The sequence below is a fragment of the Phoenix dactylifera genome, chromosome 17 (assembly GCF_051530095.1).
Source record: "Phoenix dactylifera cultivar Ajwa chromosome 17, Ajwa_hap1_PhDact_Kaust_v1.1, whole genome shotgun sequence".
Classification (NCBI taxonomy): domain Eukaryota; kingdom Viridiplantae; phylum Streptophyta; class Magnoliopsida; order Arecales; family Arecaceae; genus Phoenix; species Phoenix dactylifera.
In genome coordinates, this window is record NC_143206.1 from 4,197,806 (window position 1) to 4,220,801 (window position 22,996).

General features: G+C 38.0%; 1 protein-coding gene and 1 pseudogene across 3 annotated transcripts; both read left to right on the forward strand.

The window, feature by feature from the left end:
- The first annotated feature begins 2,662 nt into the window (after positions 1–2,662).
- Positions 2,663–3,717, forward strand: LOC103722139 (ran-binding protein 1 homolog c-like). Of its 2 annotated transcripts, XM_088713577.2 has the most exons (3): positions 2,663–2,951; positions 3,048–3,144; positions 3,274–3,447. In XM_088713577.2, the coding sequence occupies exons 1-3, from the start codon at positions 2,797–2,799 to the stop codon at positions 3,304–3,306; spliced, it is 285 nt and encodes a 94-aa protein (XP_088569703.1). In that variant the 5' UTR covers positions 2,663–2,796; the 3' UTR covers positions 3,307–3,447. The 2 variants fall into 2 exon arrangements, with proteins under 2 accessions (XP_088569703.1, XP_026666215.1); XM_026810414.3 differs by having other exon boundaries at positions 3,048–3,717.
- Positions 3,718–4,409: 692 nt separating this feature from the next.
- Positions 4,410–7,078, forward strand: LOC103722130 (G2/mitotic-specific cyclin S13-7-like; annotated as a pseudogene). Its single transcript, XR_015974403.2, has 7 exons — positions 4,410–4,641; positions 5,318–5,442; positions 5,582–5,707; positions 5,793–6,047; positions 6,143–6,301; positions 6,387–6,565; positions 6,672–7,078. The product of XR_015974403.2 is annotated as a G2/mitotic-specific cyclin S13-7-like (transcript).
- Positions 7,079–22,996: the final 15,918 nt, after the last annotated feature.

Genomic DNA, 22,996 nt, shown 5'->3' on the forward strand with positions numbered 1-22,996 from the left:
TTTTATCTCTTTTCAGAGCCATAGGATGCTTAGTTTCATGGGATTGATCCAGAATTTTGAAGAGAGAATATTAGTTAGATCTTGTATCTAATACCAGATGTTTCTATACCTGATATTTTGGATAGCTCTAATTCTTAGTGATTTATAACTATGTTTTGCATATATTGACATTTTGCCCTCTATTGTGAAAAATTTGGTTTAGATTATTAGACCTTGCATATTCTTATGGTTATGCCCTAAGGGGTGTGTGGCTATATCACATGTCAGGCCCGAATGATGGGTTTTGGGTGTGATATACTCGGTGCTGATATGTATCTAAAATATCAAAATCATATTATTACAGTTAAAGTGGTGGAACAAAATCCAATATGATATAAGGATATTTTCAACAAATAATTTCATGAGAAAAAATTTTGTAATGGAAAAATGTTGAGCATGATTGCTCCATCATATAACAACTTAGCTATAACATTTCTACTAAAGAACAATCATTCTATAAAGATAAAAATAAATAAAGAAAAGACTTAACAACACGAGATAGATGTACCATACAGTCCAACAAGATTACATTGTTTTTTCCTTCATATGCAATAGAGGAAGGTAAGAGGGTTAGTTTTCCTGTTGCTTAGGTGGAGAGGAAAGAGATGAAGATAGAGGAAAGTAGTTTCAGACTTTTGAGTCCCCAATTATCCAAAGGCAATAATATCTTTCCATAATTTAAAGGTTTTTGCTTCGATGCCTATAATTTTTTCTAGGCTACTCTTTAGTTTTGATCCAAGAGCCTAGATTGAAAGAAAGAATCAATGGATATGTCATCTTTTATTGGAGGTACCATTGAAAAATTAGGTATTCAACATAAATAAATGGAAAATAGATATCTAATCTTTTTTCTAATTTACAAGAAATAAGCACTAGAATTCGACAACCAATTTTTTTTTCTATTCTTATTTACCTGTGTGATCCAAGCATATGAACCATCTTTCTTCTATATAATCTTTCTTTATTCTATTTCAAACTCTTCTATACAAACTCTCTTTTTTTATTTCGCTCCCAATTTTTCTTCTGTTCCCTCGTGAAATTGAGTATTTAGAAGACGAACGATGATGTAACATGGACAAGATATTAGGGACAGTGAGGTAGACTATAGGAATCAATTAAGGCATTTACAACATGGATGATGAAGTAATGCATATAGGATATTAAAGTTAATAAGGGCAGGCCATAAAAAAAGGATGGAGGGAGAGGTTAAAGAGTTCCCTAACAAGCGATATCAGGATAAGTAAGAGATTAATAAAAGAGGCACAGAGAGGTGAAAGCGGAAACTTAAACAGGAGTACTTAAAAAGGGATTTTCTCAAAAATATTAAATTAAATCAGAGCTATGTGAGGGAGGAAAGTAAGGTGCTTGTCCAAAAGATAGAAGGAAAGTAAGGTGCTTGTCCTGAAGGAGGGGGTGATTTGATCCATGACCAGACCTATCCTTGAGTTGATCCATGACCAGACTTGGTCTCGAGTTGATCCGTGACTAGACCTACTCCAAACTTGATCCGTATTTGAAGAACCATGTGCTTCATTGACTTCAAAAAATTGGACCTTATCTAAATTTTGGGTCTGGTCAAGATATTGTAATTTTCAACCTGACTAACCTATTCTGTATGTTATCTAGGATTCATTTAGGTCAACTAAATGGGCTAACACTAATCGAACTTGATCCGACTCAGTCCAAAAATCTGAATCATATAAACCTACTTCTCCATTTTGATCATCTTTCCCAATTCATTGAATAAAATATCATTTAAAGTAATTCTTCATTTTTTATCTTAACAACTACATCTCCTCCCATCTGTTTTAACTAAAATATATTTAACAATTACTATTTCATTATTTGATTATGTAGATTTTTATTTATAATACCATTAAGCAAATCAACATAATATATTAAAAATCAAAGTTTGTAAATTTAAGAATGATCCATTAGTTGGACGAAATTAAAAATATTTGAATAAAAATTCATGTTAAAATTAGCACTTTTTTATTTTTATTTATTATATTTATTTATCAACTATTCAATTATGGCTAACTGCCGGATTTTAAACTCAAACTACATGCAGACATACATGCTTGGTATTTCACCAACATACTCCTAACCTAGACTTGAGAGTTAGCTTCATGAATACCATAATGGGGGACCATAACAATCTAATTCTGCTTTTTATTCCATGCCAAATAGGTCTCATTTTATATACCAGAAAAAATAAAAAAAGAAAAACTTTACAACTTTTATTGTTTTATTGTATGACTGCCATCCATCTCTATATACCCATCCCACATGCTAAGGGCTGCTAGTTAACAATGATAGGGAGACCTGCTTGTGCCTCGACATTATTGGAATAAGCTAAACACTGCACTAAAGATGGAAAAATAAAAATAAAAGACACAGGTCGATGAAAAAAGCCAATAAACCTGTCATATGTTAATGTTATCCGATCCGCAGGGGCCACGAGAACATGCCCAATCTCTCCTTTTCCCCACTTTCTCACAAGCGAATCTTTGAAAAGTCAGGAACTTGCATATAATATACAACATGACAAGGGGTTCTCTATAAAATTCTCCTGCCAGTCCAATTCTAGCCGTCTGACTTCTGTAATTCCAATTCTAGCCATCTAACTTCTGTATGATGAAATAAAACCATAGCACCATCCCTTCACTCTCACGTCACGCTTGCCAGCCCGTCGCTGCTCGCGTCCCCCGCTGCAGCGTAGCTCGTTTTCCCTTTCGATCTCCACTGCTCGCCGCCATGGCCAGCACCGATCCCGAGCGCAGAGACGAAGAGGAGACAGAGGCCGCCGGCGGCGAGGACGAGAACACCGGCGCCCAGGTCGCCCCCATCGTCCGGTTCGAGGAGGTCGCCGTCACGACCGGCGAGCAGGACGAAGACGTCCTTCTCGACCTGTAAGCCCCGATCCCCTCTCCTCCCCTCACGTCCTAGGTTTTTCGCGGGAGATCCTAGGGTTTCACCTTCCAAACCTGATCGGTTCTTGATTTCAGGATGGCGAAGCTGTACCGATTCGACAAAGAGGGGAACCAGTGGAAGGAGCGGGGCCATGGGAGCGTGAAGCTTCTGAAGCACAAGGAGACGAGAAAGGTCCGGCTGGTCATGAGGCGGGCCAAGATCTGTGCCAATCATCTAGGTCTTTGTCTTGTTCCTGTCTTATTCCTTTGATTAATGATTTAATTTCTATCTCTTTTTTTTTTTTTTTTTGGTAAAAAATAGGAGGGGAGGGGAGGGACCAGCCCACCCGTGTAGCAGCCCTATTACTGGGCTCCCCTTCCACTAGGGAATGTTCGATACAGGTCGCAGGTTTCGCGTGCCTTCCCCGACCCGTGGGCTCACCCCACTGGGTTCACCGCCTCACGTATGGGTACGTCACCTCAGCGCCACTTTGGTACAAGTGGAAGGAAAGCATAACCGCCAACAAGCCAGCTGGGCGTGGGGCATCCGGTCCCCTAATTTAATCGACGCCCTCGCGTTTCGAATCTGAGCAACTTGGGTGAAATTATCGCCCTCTTACGACCAGGCTACTACCTTGGTGGCTTCTATCTCTGATGTACGGAATTGTCCCCTATTTTTTGGTCTGCAGTTCTTCCGACGACTAAGATGCACCCGCTCTCAGCCACCCGATTGTTGAGATCTCGATTTAATTCGACCGTTGGTCAGGCAAGTCAAGATTCTCAATATCTGTGCCAATCATCTAGGTCTTTGTCGTGTTCCTGTCTTATTGCTTTGATTAATGATTTAATTTCTCTGTCTGATGTATGGAATTGTCCCCTGTTTTTTGGTCATTCTTCCGACGACTAAGATGCAGCGCATGCTCCTCACCCGCTCTGAGCCATCCGATTGTTGAGATCTCGATTTAATTCGACCGTTGGAGGCATCTCCTCATCCAACAGGGAAATCCTCTCCACATCCCCTTCTTATTTAACAAACTATACAAGCTCCTACTTTTCTCTTGGTCACGGAAGAGGCCTTTTCTTTTAATTCTCGCTCTTAACTCTGTTCTTTTAATCCCCATCCTCATCCCGACGGCTTGGCTACAGCCGCTCACCCGCTCTGAGCCACCCTATTGTTGAGCTCGATTTAATTCGACCGTTGGAGGCATCTCCTCACCCAACAGGGAAATCCTCTCCACATCCCCTTCTTATCTAACAAACCGCTCTGAGCCACCCGATTGTTGAGATCTCGATTTAATTCGACCGTTGGAGGCATCTCCTCACCCAACAGGGAAATCCTCTCTGCATCCCCTTCTTATCTAACAAACTATAAAGAGCGACAGAAAGAAAGAAACCTGACAACATCTCTCAAGAAACCAGAGCATAGAGAGAGACCTGAGAAAGAAGGGAAGAAGAGGCCGGAAAGCAAGGGTTTTTGTCTCTTTCCCTCCTAATTTTCTCTTGCTCGCAGCTGGGAAGCCTTTGGATCTCGCCTACATTGGCGAATCTGAGTAGCAAAGGGGAGTCGCGAACAGAAAAGGCCTTCACTTTTCTTCGATGTTGTTTAGCCTCTTTGGGAAGAGCCTGGAAGGAGGAGGAGAAGAAGCCATGGCATCGAGGCGTGATCTTGTATTTCTTCAGCAGCAGCGAGGTGAGATAGAATCAGAAGCCCACCTCCTTTAAATTTCATTCTTTTTCATCTGTTAGCTTGGTTTCTTGAACAGTTTCGTGAGAGAAAGGCCATTTCTTGGTATCTTTTTCTCATTCAAATCTTTAATTGTTTTGTTCTTACATTGAACCATATCTATCTTGTTGTTCTTTCTAGGGTTTTCGTTTGTTTCTCTGTGTGTTAGCTGGGGTGAAGATCTTTTCTTTGTTTTCTCCTTTCCCTTGCGTTCTTTTGTCTAATTTTGGTTTCCTCACGTTAAATTTGTTATTTGAGTTCTTTCCATGTTCTTTTAAATCAATTGTAGTGTAGGTTTTCAGACGCTGTAATGCATTGCTCTGCCGGTGTGTTTACCCCTACATTGTTATGTGGATTCAATGCTCTGTTTTCCCTCTTCAAATTTTATTTTGTTTCCGTTAAAGAATTGGGGATTTTGGCAACTTTTATGGACTTGATCTTCCCCTTTCTCCTGAGTTCCAACGTCAAGGCTGTTGCTCTTCTACATGCGATAGTGAATCACTAAGTATTGGCCCTTGTTTTATTATTTTCATTTAAAATTTCAACTTGTGCTCTTGGAAATTTAGTCTCTTTTTTCTTCTTTATGATGTTCTGTTGGTCTTCTTTTTTGTGTTAATTCTTCTGAATTTGTCCTGATCATTAGGTTCTTTAAATTATTTCAAGAAGATCGCTGGTCTAAAACGTCTAATACATTGGTGTCTTCCTAAAAGTTTTGGTGCTCAGATTCAGGATGAAGCACAAACAGCCACCGCCACTGCTGCTAATGAGGTATAAACGATGATCTCTATCAATTTTTCCCCCTCAATGAACCCATTTTCCTTGTATCATGTCTAGTCGTGGACTGAATGTTATCATTAAATATAGATTAATCATTAAATTTCTTATCTGCATTGAAATTTCAATTCAGGCTACTTGTGGGATTGTTGATGAGCCAAAAGATCTGGTTCATGATATCGATGCTTTGAGTGCTGAAGATCAGTTAGCTGTGGTGGATTATGTAGAAGACATCTACAAGTTTTACAAATATGCTGAGGTATATATGTAGTTTCTCTGTTGCATTTTCTCCATTTAGTTTACCTATCTTAGCTGACCAGTGTTTGCTCTTTCTGCTAATATAGAACTCTAGCCAACCACATGACTATATGGGCTCCCAAGTTGAGATCACCGCAAAGAAGAGAGAAATTCTGGCTGCTTGGTTGATTGAAGAACACCTTAAGTTCAAGCTAAGGCCTGAGACTCTCTACCTTACATTTTACATAATTGACCTGTACCTTTCCAGGGAAACAGTTCTGAGGAAAGAGTTGCAGCTTGTGGGTATAAGCGCCATGCTCATCGCCTGCAAGTATGAGGAGATGATCGTGGAGGCTCCAGAGGTAGTAATTATATTGTTCATTAGTTAAAGATTATTTCTTTAATGCTTTTGTTTTCATGTATTGATTACTGAGTAGTTGAAATTGGTTGAGAGCAGGTCAAGGACTTCATATGCATATCAGACTGGGCATATAGCAAAGAGCAGATATTGACCATGGAGAAAAGAATTCTAGACAAGCTTGAATGGAACCTAACTGTGCCCACACCCTATGCGTTCCTCGTGCGTTTTTAGAAAGCAGCCATGTGTGATAAAGAGGTGAGAACAATTTTACTTGTGTGGTCTTAAAGTAGTGCCAATCTCAGTTCAATAAATAGTCTGATTCATTTGGTTGTTGTTATAGATGGAGCATATGGTCTTTTTCTTTGCTGAGTTGGCTTTGATGCATTACTCAATGATCATGTATTGCCCATCCTTGATCGCTACTTCTGCTGTGTATGCTGCACGGCACACTCTTAAGAAGACTCCCTTCTGGAGTGAAACACTCGAGCATCACACAGGTTTCTCAGAGCCACAGTTGCTGTAAGTATTCACTACCTTTAAAACATTTACAGAACTTTATGTGTGTATGGCTTTATCTAAAGCATTGAGCACGATAACTGAACCAATTCAATATATCTGGACACAGGGATTGTGCACAGCATCTAGTGAGATTTCATTCCTCAGCAGTAGAGAGTGAGCTGAAGGTGGTTTATAAGAAGTATTCGAGCCCTCAATATGGAGCTGTTGCGCGGCATCCTCCTGCAAAGAAACTGCTCGATAAGCCAAAGGCAGCTTCGAGTTTTGTATTTTTATTTTTATTTCATTGGGGATTTTGTACCAAGTTTTTGAAGGAGGGGGATGCATAGAGGAAAGGGGGATTGGCTGAAGGCAGATCATCTTGCTGATGATAATGTTTATTGTGTGCTTTTGGGTTCCTACTCCTTTCTTAGGAGTATTGGTGAATGGTGTGCAATTTGATGTATCATGTGTACTGAGTAACTGCTTTGCCACATCTAGTGGTAATTATTTATAGTTTGTTCCCTTTTGCTAAAATTGAATTGTTGCTTTTGGTGATTGAAGGTGCGCGCTTTGTTATAATCCATAGCAATCCGAGCTCTTATTACATCTTTGATTTGGGGACAAATTGTACAATGACGTGTTGATTCCTAACTATTCCTTGTTCTTTCCTCCAACAAATTTTGTGTCAATGATGTACGTCTTTAAGGGGTAAGTACCTTTTGCAAGAGATGTTTAGTTGAGAGTATTTGCTATATATGTCAGAAATATGCGTTATTTATGAGATGCATAAGAGTGTACCATTTTATGATATGCTTGAAATTTTAACAAGCTATTACTAGATGGCAATACATAGCTCTCGAAGAATATGTTTACATAATTAATTGAATGAAAGCCACTATTTTGTATGCTTGGCAAGCATCTTCTTCAAGTTAATTAGCAAAAAATAGAAGTATAAGTGGTTCTGGATCTTGGTTATATTCAGTTTAAATCTGGATTTGGACAGAAATTAGGCCAGATTTAGGTAGAGTTTATATTTTATTTCCCAATTAAAAAATAATAAAAAGTTGATGCTTTCATTTTTTTTAGTTAGGAGGTGAACATGGATCCATTTGATTTCATATGCTTTTTAGTTTGTTTTATATCACATAAACTCAGTTGTGAAACTAAGGAGCTAAGATTTTGAATAGTGGGGTATCTACAAGTCAGTTGTTCATTTCTTCTGTTCTCTTTTAATATCAACTCACTTAAATGGAGTGACCCATTTAACAAACATTTATCTAAGGGGCAAGTTGATTTGGAAGTCAGTATTTTTTATTGCCAATCATGCAAATGTCTAAGGAACATATTTCAAAAGCCAACTGGGATTTGCCTCCTTGCAAACATGAGGAAAAAAGAATAAAGAAGCTAACAAGGATCAATACTTAACGCTTGCATTGAAAGCCATGCTATCCTCTATTTCTTTCATTTCTGTCAAATATGGTTAGGGTTATCTTTGCCACAATTTTGGTAGTGTTCTATGGCTATTGGCGATGCTTATTGGCTTCTTTCTTTCCGACGAGACTAATTGATCTTTAGTCATGTCGTCGAATTAGAATAATGCTAGTGCCTCCTTTGTTCGAGGCATTGGATTGTGATCATGGAAGGGAGTCATCTAAAGGCAGCACCAGCTGTCTTGACATACCTACAAAATTTTTGATAAGGAAGTTGCTGCTCTGCAAGAATACTTCTCTAATGATCTTATTCTACTGAAAAACGAAATGATTGTCGCTCATAGCAATTAGGAGAGGACTTCATGGTTGCTAAGAGTGTAGGTTGGTGAGTTCCTATGGAAGTGATAGCCAAAAATTTTAGAGAAAGTGCAAACTCTCAAATGATGTCAAGGCATTCGCTACGGAGAAAGGTTGCTTTATGTTCAGATTTCAATCAAAGAAAGCTAGGGACTCTATTTTAATGCAGGGACCATGGATTAACTCAATGCAAGTCTATTGAGCCATGGTCGCCAGATTTTTTCCCTAAAAATGATGCAATTAAATCTGCTTTGTTATGGGTGAGGTTGCCGTTGTTACCATTGGAGTATTGGGAGAGATCTGCAATTCTTAAGATTGTCTCTACCACCAGCCAACCTATATTTGTTGATGAATTCATTGATAATGTCTTGGGGCTGGAGTGTGTTAGGGTCTACATTAAAATTGATCTCACAAAACCCTTGATTCCATGATAGCCAATTCAAAGATCGAAGTCAATTTTCTAGCAGCCTTTTCATATATGAGAATACACTAATTGTATGATATCATTGTGGTCGTCTAGGTCATTGGGAGGCAAATTGCTATGAAGAATCATCTCTTCATCTGCAAGCAAGTCAAAAATCCAACCTGAGAACTTTGTTATGGTGGAAGAAAATAATGGTTCTGATGGAGGCTCTGAATTAGGCAAGAATAGTTGTGGTGGCTCTACAATTGGTGACGATGATCATTGTTCAACCTCGTCGAAGAACAAGGACGAGCCATGGCTTGTGGCGACAAAGGTTAGAATCCCTAACATGAGGAACCAACCAGTATCTTGGTCAAATTGCCTCAAACTTGGCCTTTTGAGTTGATGTCTGAATGGATTGGACTCTTTGGTGAGGAAGGCTAGGAAAAGCCAACTAAAGTGGTGCAAATTAAGGAGCCCAATCCATTCCTACGGAACTAGTTATGGAACTAATTCAAACCCTGAGTCAAATGGGCCTTTCGTTTTCTCATCTACATCAGCTCCTATTCCATCTACATGGAAGGCTGAATGTTCTTCCAACCGTGGAAAGGAAAAAGTGGAGTTTGTCCCACAAACTCCAGTTATGTCAGGAGATGTGATACCAAATAAGGAGAAGAACAGTTGTAGACTAACTCATGATGAACGTAATAAGGTGCTTACATTGATGAAGGGTGCATTGGAAATAGTCTCCATTCAGAGAAAATTGATGGTGACGAGGGACCTTGAATGGAGAATGCTCATGATGATGAAAATTTAAATCCTTATAATATTAAATAAAGATTCTTTTGTAGAATTGTACGGAGACTGTAAACTCTTTTTTATGCTAACTGTTAGATGATTGATTCAATTACATAATCCTTTTATTCATGTTTTCTTTGAAATTAGATTATCAAGTAGGAGTTTAGCTCGGGTGCAACTCCATCTCCCTCCTCGTTGGTGCTATCATGCTATAGAGTCACAAAGACTAAAAGGGCGGTACTATTGCTATCTAGAAACAAGCCAATATAAAAATTATTATTTTCAATAATAGTTCACAACAAATTGTTTTTGTTATTATAGAGCCAAGCAAACATACTTAAGTTTTGTTGGCTATATATGCAAACCTAAGATCTCACCAAAAGCATTTTATTTGGATGGAAGCTTCTACACTTATTCATCAAGGATTGCCAACTTTAATTGCCGGAGTCAATTATATTGACGGGCCTTCTGAGAAGATAGGTAGTAAGGCTTTTACTAAGAAAATTGGTGTTAAAGAATTTCATTCTTTCATCTCCTCCAATGGATTTTCTAATTCGGGCTATTCGGGTATTCACTTTATGTGGTGTAACAATTAGAGTGGTCAAGCAAGGGTATGGGAGAGAATTGATAGAGTTTTTGCTACTAGTGGGCTATTCTAGGATTCAATGCATTCCTAATTATTAGGTGAGTATCTTCCTTGTATAGCTTTTGATCATTATTATATTCTAGTAGAGACTACACTTGAAATTTCTTGCAAACCACCTTTTTATTTTGAAAAATTTTGGCTGCATTATCCCTAGTACTTGAACATGTTCATAGTGCATGGAATATTCCAGTTAAAGGGGATACTATGTATTAAGTGATAAGAAGAGTGGAGCTTACAAAACAGAGGATAAAATCCTAAAATATAATAGCAGTAGGTGATATTTTTAAGAGATTAGCGGAGCTACAAAGAAAGAAGTGTAAGTTGGGAGGCCTTTCTGATGGTGATCTATCTATTCTTCAATCTAGTCTCACTCAGCACTATACTCTTTTGCATCAACAAGAATGTGGTGACAAAGATCAAGAATTAAATGGCTTAAAGAGGGTGATAAAAATACAAGATTTTTTCATCATGCTACTATTCTCAGAAGAAAAACGAATGGAACCAATTTCCTTAAATACAGCAAGAGAAACAATATAAAGGATGAAGCTACTATCATAAATGAATTATTCATATTTTTTAGCTCCAGATGGAGGATGGAGGAGGACGATATAGATCCAGTCAATGTTCCACCACCAAATATCCCTTTATTAGAATCTCATAATGTGAGGCTACTTAGAACAGTTTCAGATGATGAGATTAAAGATACTTTGTGCTCTATGTTAGGTGATAAAGTTCTCAGCCCTAATGGTTTTCTACTAGTCTTCTTGAAATATTTTTGGTTGATTACTCGTAAAGGTGTGTGCATAGTAGTGAAGCAATTTTTTTTGTCATGGAGGCACCTTTATTACTTTCATTCCTAAGAGATCATATGCATTACTTCCATCTCATTATTATCCTATCAGTTTGTGTAATACCCTTTACAAAATTATTGCTAAACTAATGGCTAATAAAAGGCAGTATATGCTACATCTTTTAATAAATCTAAAGCAAGATGCTTTTATCAAAGGTAGAAGTATTTCTAATAATGTTCTTATATATAGCTCAAGAGATTATGTATAATTTATAGATAGCTCTAGTCAAACACAATTATGTAGCAATTAAATTGGATATAGAACAAGTGTATGATAGAGTTCGGTGGAATTTTCTTTTCACTTCTCTTCAATAGTTAGGAATTTCAGGTGTCGGGATTGATTTGATTCAGGGTTATTCGTGCCCTTTTATTCTATTCTGATTAATGATGCTCCTTCTATGTCTTTCCAATCTTCTATTGGTGTGAGACAAGGTTGCCCTTTATCATCCTATTTATTTATTATATGTGTAGATGCTCTTTCAAGAATATAAAAGACTCTAGTAGATGTTAATTCGTTGTTTGTGTATCAGTCTGGCCATGAAGGGGTAATTATTTCTCACATTCTTTTTACTAATAATTGCATATTATTTTCCTTAGCTAGTTTATCTAATGCACTAACTTTAGTCTCTATTATTAATAATTATGGTAGATTTTCTAGTCAAAGAGTGAATTCTGAATGCTATGGTAAAATTTAGCCTAAAGTTTAATACTCTTACCCAACAAAGTATCAAGAATCGTATACATAATAAGGAGTTAGAGGGTACATGGCAATATCTAGGGGCCCTTATTTCTAGTAAGAAACCATGTTTAGTGGAGTGTAGTCGCCTAACACAATAGTTTTTAAATAGATAGGATGGTTAGGAGTAGAAGGCTCTATCTATGATGGGTAGAGTTAGGGATGGGGTTTGGGTTCGGTTAGGTCAGAAACAGGTCAGGTCAAAAATTCGTCAACCCAAACTTGACCTAGCTATTAATGTTCGGTTAGGTCAAAAACAAGTCAGGTCAAAATTCGTCAACCCAAACTTGACCTATCTATTAAACAGGTAACCTAATCCAACCCACATAATCCATTTATCAAATAAATAAAGTTAGGTTAAATGGTTAAATAGGTTAAGTGGGTTTCTAATAGATTAAAAAGGGTGAAACAAGTTAAATAGATAGGGTTAAACATGACAAAAATGGGTTAAGTAGATTTTAAACATGTTAAATAGGTTAAAGGGGTCAGGTCATGACACAACCTAATTATTAAATGGGTCAAAGGTCTAAATTTGAACCTAACTCACTTAATAAAACGGTTTAGATGGGTTAATCTATTTATAATCTAAATGCATTTATGTCAAACCTAAACTTATTTAAAGTGGATCGTTTACAGGTTAGATTGATAATTAAAATTCTTCTTGTTGTGTTTGTCTTTCAGATTGGATAATTATGACAAATGTATTCGACTTGAGACACTACAAGACCTCTGAGGTCAATGATAGTATGGTAACGAAACCAACTATAAGGTGATACCATAGCCGACTCGGGACCTCCTCAAGCCGAGCTCACTCGGAATTCCTCTAGAGACGAACTCCAGAGAGGTTAACTAAGGAGACACCCTGGGCCAACCTAGGACCTCCTCAAGTCGTGCTCACTCAGAATTCCTCTAGAGATGAACTCTTGAGAGGTGAATTAAGGAGACACTCCAAGCCGACCTAGGACCTCCTCAAGCTGAGCTCGCTCAGAATTCCTCCAGAGATGAGCTGGAAAATTCTTTACTTTTAGTGCCATTGAATTTATACATTGACCTCGACAAAGGCCAAGCAAAAAGAGATGTACATCAACCTTGGTAAAAATTGAGCCAAAAATGAAGTACATCAAGCCTGGGCCATCTGAGCAAAAAAGCAAAAGGTAAAGAAGTGAAGGGTTTCATTCTTCGCCTTCACTATCGTTATCGCCCCCCTTACCGACCTCGCCACCCTCGCAACCTCTTTGCCCTCGCCATCTTTGTCGCCTCCATTGGCCTTATCGCCTTTGCCGTCCTCGCCGCCTTTGCCATCCTCGTTGCTTTCTTCGTTGAAGTCAGGTTTTAAGGTTGGAGAAATCCATCCTCAGAAAGAGTCGTCGGGCTTGAGCTTGGCATTTCTCAAAGCCCTTCACAAAAGCGTTGGTCGCATTCTCCTCGTACTCATCCTTGTACAGGTCTGAGGAGAGGTATTCCTCGACCACTTTGGCAGCCCTCTACTCGGCTTGGACGATGAGCTCCTTGGCCTCGAGGACCTTCCCCTCAGCTCAAATGTCAAACTCTCGGGCCTCCCTGGCCTTTCTGCTCGGCCTGGACTAACTTCGTAGAAAGCTCCGCGACCTTCTACTCAATAGCTTTGAAGGCCTTTTTAGCTGCGGATAGTTGGTCCTCCTTGATTGTTGTGAGGGTTCGCATGGCTGTGGCATGGGCTTTTGCCAACTCAATCTTGTCTTTGGCATCCTTCGTCCTCTGCTCAGCCTGCCAGGCCCGCTCCTCGGGAGCCTTTGTCCTCTCCTGAACCTACCCGACGCTTTCCTCAACAGCCTCCCACCTCGACTGGAGCTCCGAGCCACATCTTGTGAACATCGTGATTGGCTCATACATATAGCGGACCTCGTGAGCATGCTAAAAAGAAAAAGAAGAATTAGTTATCGAAGTGAACAATTTAGTGAAGATTTATAAGTTAGAAGCTTATTCAGATGACCTAGGCGAAGGCCCCATTAAACAACTTGCTGGCATGGATGGAGCTCATGATCTCCCTATCAGCCTGGATTTGCATAGCTCGGACCATCTCCTTCGCCATCCAAGGGTTGCCAGAGCCAAATCAGACTCTTAGACTAACCACCTTGGGATGTTGGTCCTAAGAGGCATAGGGCGGAGCTAAAGGGCCCTCCTCGGTTAGAGCGAACGAGCTTAGACCTGACCGAGTTGAGGCATAGGCCTCAAGGGACGATCGACACAAAGGCATGGCAGCAGTGGAAGATTGTGTGAGGGTGACCTCCTCCGGAGGGGCCGACCTGATCGGCAACATAATCTTGACCTTTGGGTTGAGCTTCACATTCTTCCCCAAGGTACAGGCACCTCGGGAACCAAGGCCACGGTAGCGACCTCGGCAGTAGCTTCGGCGACAGGGGCCAACGAGGATTCCCCCCTCAACTTCTTCTTTCTTTGGGGGTTTTGTCCCCGGACGCCACGACTGCCCTCTTCTATATCTTCTTGCCGATCACTGCCATGTCGATTTTCATTGTTGTGACAATTGCAAAATCGAGAACAAGGTCGGAAAAAAATGCGATGAAGTGAAAAGATAGAAAATAATTCAGAAAAAAGCGTACCCTGGGGGTTGGCCGAGCTCAGACCGATGTTGATTAGCATCTCCTCGGACAACAGCTCTTGCAAGATAGGAATCTCGGATCGAAGGGCACATAGAGAATTCAAACATAATCTTAAGACGTTTACTAATGCTAAGTAAATTATATTTAAGACCATCTACTAATAACAAATTTCTAATAAAAGTGGAGGGGGAGTGATACCAATATTACCAATTTCGATCATAATTCTTTTGCCATTGTTGCCAAAAGGTGACCATCTCTCTATCTTTTGCCTCAAGAGTGATGCATTGAGATCCATCACCCGACATGTGCTTTGAACAACCACCATCGAGGTACCATCTTCTTTTCATCCTATGGGATGTAAGATACATCTACAACCAAAAATTTAAGTTTTAATTTAAGCTTTTTTGGATCATTTTTGGTTAAAGTTGCATGCATAGATTTATGTCTTAACGAACCATAGCTGAAATAAGTGACTCATTGTTATTGGAAGATTTAAGAAATATATTTTTTAGAAATTTTTATTTCTTCTGCAGATTATAGCCAAGTTTGGCCTTATTATGAGCCGCTCTTTGATTATCTAAAATCATTTATTGTTTTTTTGAATTTAATGTGAATTTATCCACAAAATGTTTCAACCTATCTACATCCTTCTTTAAATTCTGATTTTCTTATATTAGTTGCTTCCTTTCCTTTAAAGTTTCTTCCTTTTCATTAGCTAAACATTGATTTTTGATTTTCAGATCTTTGTTCTTTAAATTTAACTTCTTTAGTTCATCTAAGAGATCATAGAAAGCTTTTTGAAGTTCATCAAAAGCAAAATCATTAAAGTGTTTAGAATTTATCTTATCCTCATGAGCCATGAGACATAATTTGGCTACATCACGGGTATCTTTATCCAAACTTGAATCATTGCTATCACTTTATGTAGCAATCATTGTTTCCTTCCCACAGCTAGGATTCATAGTTACTGGCCAAAAATTGCTCAGAGAAATAGATCCCCTATTTGCTCTATTTTGGCTTCTTTCCTTCGAGTATCACCTCTATCAGCCATCAAGATTGGCTAAGCTTTGCCGCCCTTAGAGACCTTTGTAATCATGTGACTGTTAATGAGGAGATAGCCATAGTAAATGGTTGCTGTACTATTTTAGGTTCTGAATTTTATGTCGAATTCTTAGCGTCTTGAGACTAGAATTAATGGAGTATTGAATTTTGATCTTGAATCTAGAATATTTTGGTGTAGACCTCTTTCCTCCTAAATCTGAAGTTTGTACTTTTTTAATTAATATCAACCCTCCATTTGATTGAAAGAGATTGAGGTTATGTATCAACCTTGATGAATATTCTACTAGGGGTGGCTAGGAATTGTTGATGATCCAATCTTGCGATAGATCGATTAATCAAGAGTAGTTGATATTTTGATAAAGAAACTTGATGCTCTTATTCGGAATTAAGATGTTGTTTTTCATTTATAAGAGAGAAGTTTGATTTACATCATCTACAAAAAAATCAAGTATAGAGGTACTGGACCTTATTTTTCTAATAAAATCTAAATTATTTCCATTGCCTGATTATGATATCATGATGAGATTCCTTGCATGCTCATGAGAATAGTTTTCTATGAGTATGTGGCGATTGCCGCGATTCTTGACTCGCGATCTCATGTCGGGGGCGATTTCTCGAGGAAGCTTGATTAGAATGGTTTGGAGAATTTCTAGGTGCATCGGATCTGCTACATGAATCATGAGCAGGACGAATTCTTGTGTGCTACCTTACGGTAGTCATTTATCGCAGCAACAAAAAGAGAGATTTATGTTCAATAGCTCTCCATTAATGGCACTAACCGACACTAATACCAGGGAAGCTTTGCTTGTCTTTTCATCGAATAGGTGGTGGCTAAGATCTGCTGCGGGGGGGGGGGGGGGGGGGGTTGGGTCTTTTGTCGAATAGATGGTGGGCAGGTTATGCTATACCTACTTTTGAGAAGGAATGGAAGTGTGATTGCTGCTAGTGATGGGGAGCTTGTGCTATGGCTACTCCAGGAGAGACACACCATCTCAAAAAAGCCAATGGCTGGCCTTCATAGCTCGCCCTCTAGGATTGGCCATGACTACCGAGACCCACCGACGAGGGCCAATCAGCAGAGGCGGCATCATCTCTTATTGGCCAATGGCTAGCCTTTACTGCTCACCATCCGCTATTTACCATTGTTGCTTGATGCCACCAGCAATGACCAATTAGGAGTGGCCATGGCTGTTGATTGTTGGCCAATTGATGACCTTTATTAATCGTCGGAGTCTTTATTGTTGGATAGCTCGCCATCTCAAGTTGAGGGGGAAGAGGGGGTTTTGACAACACCTCTCAAGTTCAACTGAAATACCACACCAAACACCCACTTTATTTGAAAACCATTTTGAAGTTTAACATAATTATTGCACCAGCTCTGCACATCATTAGCTACAAACTATTTTCAATGGATAAGTCATGGCTATCCATGTTGAATTAGACAACCAGAGATAATTACATATAAAAAGACTTAAAAGCCCTTTGGAATATTGCAGCATTTGTTTTTTTTTTATATCACTAGGTAAAGTGGAATGGCATGGTGAGGGAGGGACGGGGATTGTTTCTTTCATGCAAAGCACGAGCGAATCCGCTGTTGGATTGCATAATTGGTCAAATCAAAATTTGTATAGATGCATACTGGATGTCGGGAGCAGGTAGGTGCCGACTTTATTATTAGAGGTTCAGACTCCAAGGTAATTGTGACTTGAGGTTGCTAGATTTTCGATACATCGATCTCGAAGGCTAAGCTGAGATCTTGGGCTGACTTATGTTATGCTCGGTGGGTGCTGCAGGCTAGGGCTGTATTGCTCGAGAGTGATTTGGTGGCTGTCATTTGGGTGCATCCAGCAGAACGTGAGTGGGGTAAGCAATTACCATTTGCTGCTTAAAGACATCCGACTATGGTCCGTGATGGGATGTCCCTACAGGCGAAGTATATGTATAGAGAGGCCAACGAGGAAGCAGATTAGGTAACCTACTATGTGACCAATCACTCTGAAGATATTTCTGTTAGCAATATATCACCTAAATAAGCAAATCAAGCTATAATTGCAACTAATAAAAAAATAAAAAAGAATAATATATATATGTATATTATTCGGCATCAAAATAAATCTATTATAGTACAAAAGAAATCTATTCTAGCACAAAATAAATCTATTCATTTAATAAATTTAAATCACAAAATTGTAAATTCTACAGATCTACTAATATTAAATTTAAAATAAAAGTAGGAGGAAATAGCCTGATTGAAGGCAGGTCGAAGCACGTAGGCGCTGTCCTAAAGAAGTATTTGCCCCCACGTACGGATCTCCTGGCAATCCTCCTCAGAGATACGACGATCCTAAACTTCTTCTTCGGTACATCTCAGAAGAAGCCAAATCGAATCTGATCGGACTTGCAGATCCAGCGAAGAATGAAATAAAAAAATAAAATAAACTTTGCTGAACAAAATTACAAAAATAAAAATCAGAAGTGGCTAAAAGGAAGAACTTTTCTCCAGAATTTTTTAGTATTTTTCTCTATTTCTTTCGTGTGCTGAATAGGATGAAATATGAGGTATTTATATGATTTTAGTGCAGGAGCATATCGGCCTTTTTGCGGACGTAAACGCGCCTTCTGCAGACACGTCCACGGTAATTATGTGGCCAGCGGGCATTGGTACACGTCTGCTTTCCGCGGACGCGGTTGCCAGTGGGCGCCAATGGGTACCCGCTGGCAGACACAATCCCCCACAAAAATTAATTTTTAAATATTTTTAAAATCAAAATAAAATGCTGGATATCTTATATTATGTAATAGTATAGGTACCTTTCGGTTTGAACCTTCACTTAGTGACAATTGATTATATCTGTGGAGCTCAGGTGGTCTTAACCTTGAACCTCGGTCTATGGCTCAGATTAAATCAACAGCACACATAATATAACCCGATCTGGGTTCTAAGCGGGTTGCGCTAATATGGCCATGCATAGGTATTTTTCATGTGCTTTTTAGGGAATCGCCCATTTTCTATAATCGCGGCCTCACGACTGCACTTATAGGTGAGTCCTAAAAGGGAAGTTAGCAAGGAAGCTCCTGCCTCTTGGATCTTGGACTCATTAAGAGTTATACAAACAAACTCATCCTACCGCTTGCTTTTATGAGCACAACGCTATTGGGATGAGGAAAACATAAAACAGTGCTCCTCTTAGTCACACTTCGGTGTGTTTCTACCTATTGAACCTTTTAAGGTTCGGTTCCCATCGTGGTGATCTATCTTTATGGGCTAAGCCCCATCCCTCTCGACGACTCTAGAACTACTGTTCTAGACAAACCTTTTGTAAGCTAATCAGTCAAATTATTTTCTGATTTTACAAAATTCAAAGCTATAACGTTATTTTTCAATTTATATCTTAATGATTTATGACGCACTTTTAAGTGTCTGTTCATTTTTACATTGGCATTTTCTTGGTTGTACTTATCTATTGCAGATTTACAGTCACAATATAAGAAGACAGGTGGTAAAGGTGACTCATCTACAGAAAGGCCTATAAGTAGATCTCTGAGCCACTCAGCCTCTATGCTAGTGGCGTCTAAAGCTATCAGTTCAAACTCCATGATACTCCTAGATATCAAGGTTTGTTTGGTGGATTTTCAAGACACAATAGCACCTCCTAGAAGAAAGACATATCCTATGGTGAATTTAATATCTAAGGTATCGCTGATCCAGTTGGCATCATTATAGCCTTCTAGAACAGTAGAAAACCTACTAAAGTGCAAACTATAGGACTTGGTACCCTTAAGATACCTAAGTATTCTCTCTAATGCTGTCCAATGATCTCTATTTGGATTAACAGTATATCTACTAAGTCTGTTTACAGTATACGCTATATCTGGCCTGGTGTAGTTTGCTAGGAATCCTAGTGAGCTTATGATTTGAGAATATAGGCTTTGAAGAATAGGAATTTCTAAGTTCTTCTTGAGGTGTGTAGAGGGATCAAAGGAAGTTGAGACAGGCTGACAATCGGAATAATTAAATTTATTGAGAATCTTGTCTATATAATGACTTTGAGATAATTCAATTCTATTTGCACTTTTAATTATTTTGGTATTTAAAATTAAGTCAGCTTGTCCCAAATCTTTCATATCAAACTTATGACTTAAGAATTGTTTTACTTCATTAACTATCTGAAGATCTGTCCCAAAGATCAGTATGTCATCTACATAGAGCACAAGATTATAAATTTATTTCCAACTCTCTTATGGTATACACATTCATCTGTACTATTGATTTCAAATCCAAATGTTAGTATGATTTCATCAAATTTCAAGTACCATCGCTTGGGTGCTTGTTTAAGACCATAGAGAGATCTGACTTGTCTGCAAACTTTATTTTCTTAACCTGGGATTATAAATCCCTCTGGCTGGTCCATATAGATTCTTCATTTAAGTCTCCATTTAGAAAAGCTATTTTGACATCCATCTGATGCATTACTAATCTATGGATGGAGGCTAATGCTATAAGGACCCTAATAGTCGTAATCCTAGCTACAAGTGCATAAACATCAAAGAAATCTACCCCAGGTCTCTGAGTAAAATTCTTGGCAACCAATCTAGCTTTACATTTATCTACAGACCCATCAAGCCTAAGTATCTTCTTAAAGATCCATTTGTACTCTATAGTTTTACAGCTAGAAGGAAGATCAGTCAGTTCCTAAGTATGATTTTGGATAATTGACTGCATCTCATTGTCCACAACTTCTCTCCAAAAGGATGAATCCAAGGATTTCATTGCATCCTCAAAAGTAGTTGGAGAGTTCTCTATAAGAAAGGTATAGAAGTCATCTTCAAATATTTTCTCTACCCTAGATCTCTTACTCCTCTAGGTTCTGCTTCTACTTCTATTTCTCTTATCTTTATTCTACTAGAGCAACTAGCTATACCACGATCTACTCTAGTCCTAAGTGGAAAGGTGTCTTCAAAATATGTTGCATCTCTGGCTTCTATGATAGTGTTGTTATTAATATTATTTTCTTTTGAATTAATCACCAAAAATCTATTGGCATTACTAGTGGCTACATATCCAATGAATATGGCATCCACTATTTTAGGCCTTATTTTCTTTCTCTTCAAATCAGGTATTTTCACTTTTGCCAAGCACCCCCATACCTTCAAATAGCTAAGATTAGGTTTTCTATGTTTCCAAACTTCATATAGGGTTAGATCATTATTTTTAGAGGAAATCCCACTGAGAATATAACAGGCTGAAACTAGAGCTTCCCCTCACAAATTCGCAGATACTCCTAAGCTGATAAGCATGGAGTTGATCATATCCATTAAAGTCCTATTCTTCCTTTCTGCTACTCCATTTGATTGGGAAAAATAGGGAGCAATCACGTCATGAATGATTTCATGATCTTCACAAAATTGAGTTATATCATTAGATATATATTCACCTCCCCGATCTGATCTAAGGATTTTAATTTTCTTTTCCTGTTTGTTCTCAGATTCGATCTTAAAAATTTTAAATTGCTGAGCACCTCATCCTTGGTTTTAATTAGATAGATGTAACAGAACTTGGATAGATCATTTATGAAGGTCACAAAATATCTGTTACTTCTCCTAGAAGTTCTACCAGAGTCACAAACTTCACTATGGATAAACTCTAATAGATCCGAATCTGTATTAACAGATTTAAAAGGCTTCCTAGGGAGTTTGGCTTTTACACAAATTTCACATTTCTCATGGTTCTTAAGATCACTTTTTGGTATTAAATTTAGATTCATTAGCTGCTTAATTGTATTATAATTTACATGACCTAATCTACCATGCCAAATAGAAGGAGGTTCTATATTCATGATCAAAGAATTTTCATTTATTGAAGAAACTATTATATTCAACTTAAACAATCCTTCACTTAGAAATTCTTTTTCAATAAATTCTTTTTACCCCAGCATCATCAAGACCATATTTGCTATCTAGGGTGTCCTAGAGTTCTTTGGCACTCTTCACTATGTAATAAATGCCATACAGCCTCTCAAAAAGGGCACCTAGAATTCTATGGATGCAATGATAGTCTATCTCATCAGGTATCCTAGAGGGTATGCTGGTGAAGGTAGAAGGTTCAGTGTGGGAGGAAGATGAACTCCGGTTTGGGTTTGGATTTTGGCAAGTAGCAGGTCGTGAAGTAGTTGGGTTGGACCCATTATCAACTTTAGTAGTGCTCTTACCTATGGCTGAGATCAATCCTAATGTGGTGAGTCAGAACCGCATTTGGTTCTGCCACCTCCTAAAATTATGGTCATCAAATTTTTCAGATTTGGCACTAAGGTGGTCACTAGTGTTAGAGGCCATAGGTTCAAGGTTAGTAAAGAGACAAAAATCTGAATGAAGGCAAAAGATTTATGTCAAAAGATTGTACTAAAATTTGTATTGAATTTTAAATGTCTAGTTAATATATCCAAAAAATAAAAGCCAGATCAGCTCTAGATTGGTGGTGGAGCACTAGACTCACTTGAGTACCAGCCTTTCTTAGGCACGTATGCCATTTTGACAAGCTTTTCTTTGACACTATTAATTAGTGGATATAATCACTAGAAATCACACAAATTCAATTTTTAGAAAAGCTTAAGTGCAAACTTAAATTTATTATTACGGATTAACCAATTTTCGAATTTTCCGTTTGAATTTTTCGAATTAGTAATAATTGATTACTAATTTAGAGCTAGCAAAAGAATTATTATAATTGAGATCTAATTTATCAATTCAATGAATTAGTTATTATGGATCAACCAATTTTCGACTTTTCTGTTTGAATGGGATCTGAAAATTACTTCTTGAGGAGTCCAAATGGAGGTATGATAAACCTCTTGGAGGTTAAGCAAATTATTACTTTTTTATAATAAGTGATTATTAATTTTGTGCTAGCAAAACAATTATTATAATTAAAATCTAATATGTCACAATTGCAATAAAGGATTTAATGAATTATTTATTACTAACAAAAAAAATAAAAAAACACTTCTTTGGATTGTTAGCAACATATCACTTAAATAAGCAAATCAAGCTATAATTGTAATTAATAAAAAAACTTAAAAGAAATAATATATATATATATATATATTATTCGGCATCAAAATAAATCTATTATAGACAAAAGAAATATATTCTAGCACAAAATAAATCTATTCATTTAATAAATTTAAATCACAAAATTGCAAATCCTACATATCTACTAATATTAAATTTAAAATAAAAATAGAAGAAAATAACTTGATTGAAGACAGGTCGAAGTGCGTAGACGCTGTCCCAATGAAGTGGTTTCCCCCACATATGGGTCTCCTGGCAATCCTCCTCAGAGATACGAGTCTTCGGTACGTCTCAGAATAAGCCAAATTGAATCCGATCGGACTTGCAAATCCAATGAAGAACAAAATAAAATGAATAAAATAAACTTTGTTGAACAAAATTGCAAAAATAAAAATAAGAAGTGGCTAAGAGGAGGAATAATTTTTCTCCAGAATTTTTTCATTATTTTTCTCTTATTTTTCGTGTGCCGAATAGAATAAAATAGGAGGTATTTATAGAGTTT

Coding starts and splice junctions, on each gene's coding strand:
- LOC103722139 (XM_026810414.3), top strand. CDS start 2,797: ATGGCCAGCACCGATCCCGAGCGCAGAGACGAAGAGGAGACAGAGGCC. Junction 2,952..3,047: donor GAAGACGTCCTTCTCGACCT/GTAAGCCCCGAT, acceptor TCTTGATTTCAG/GATGGCGAAGCTGTACCGAT.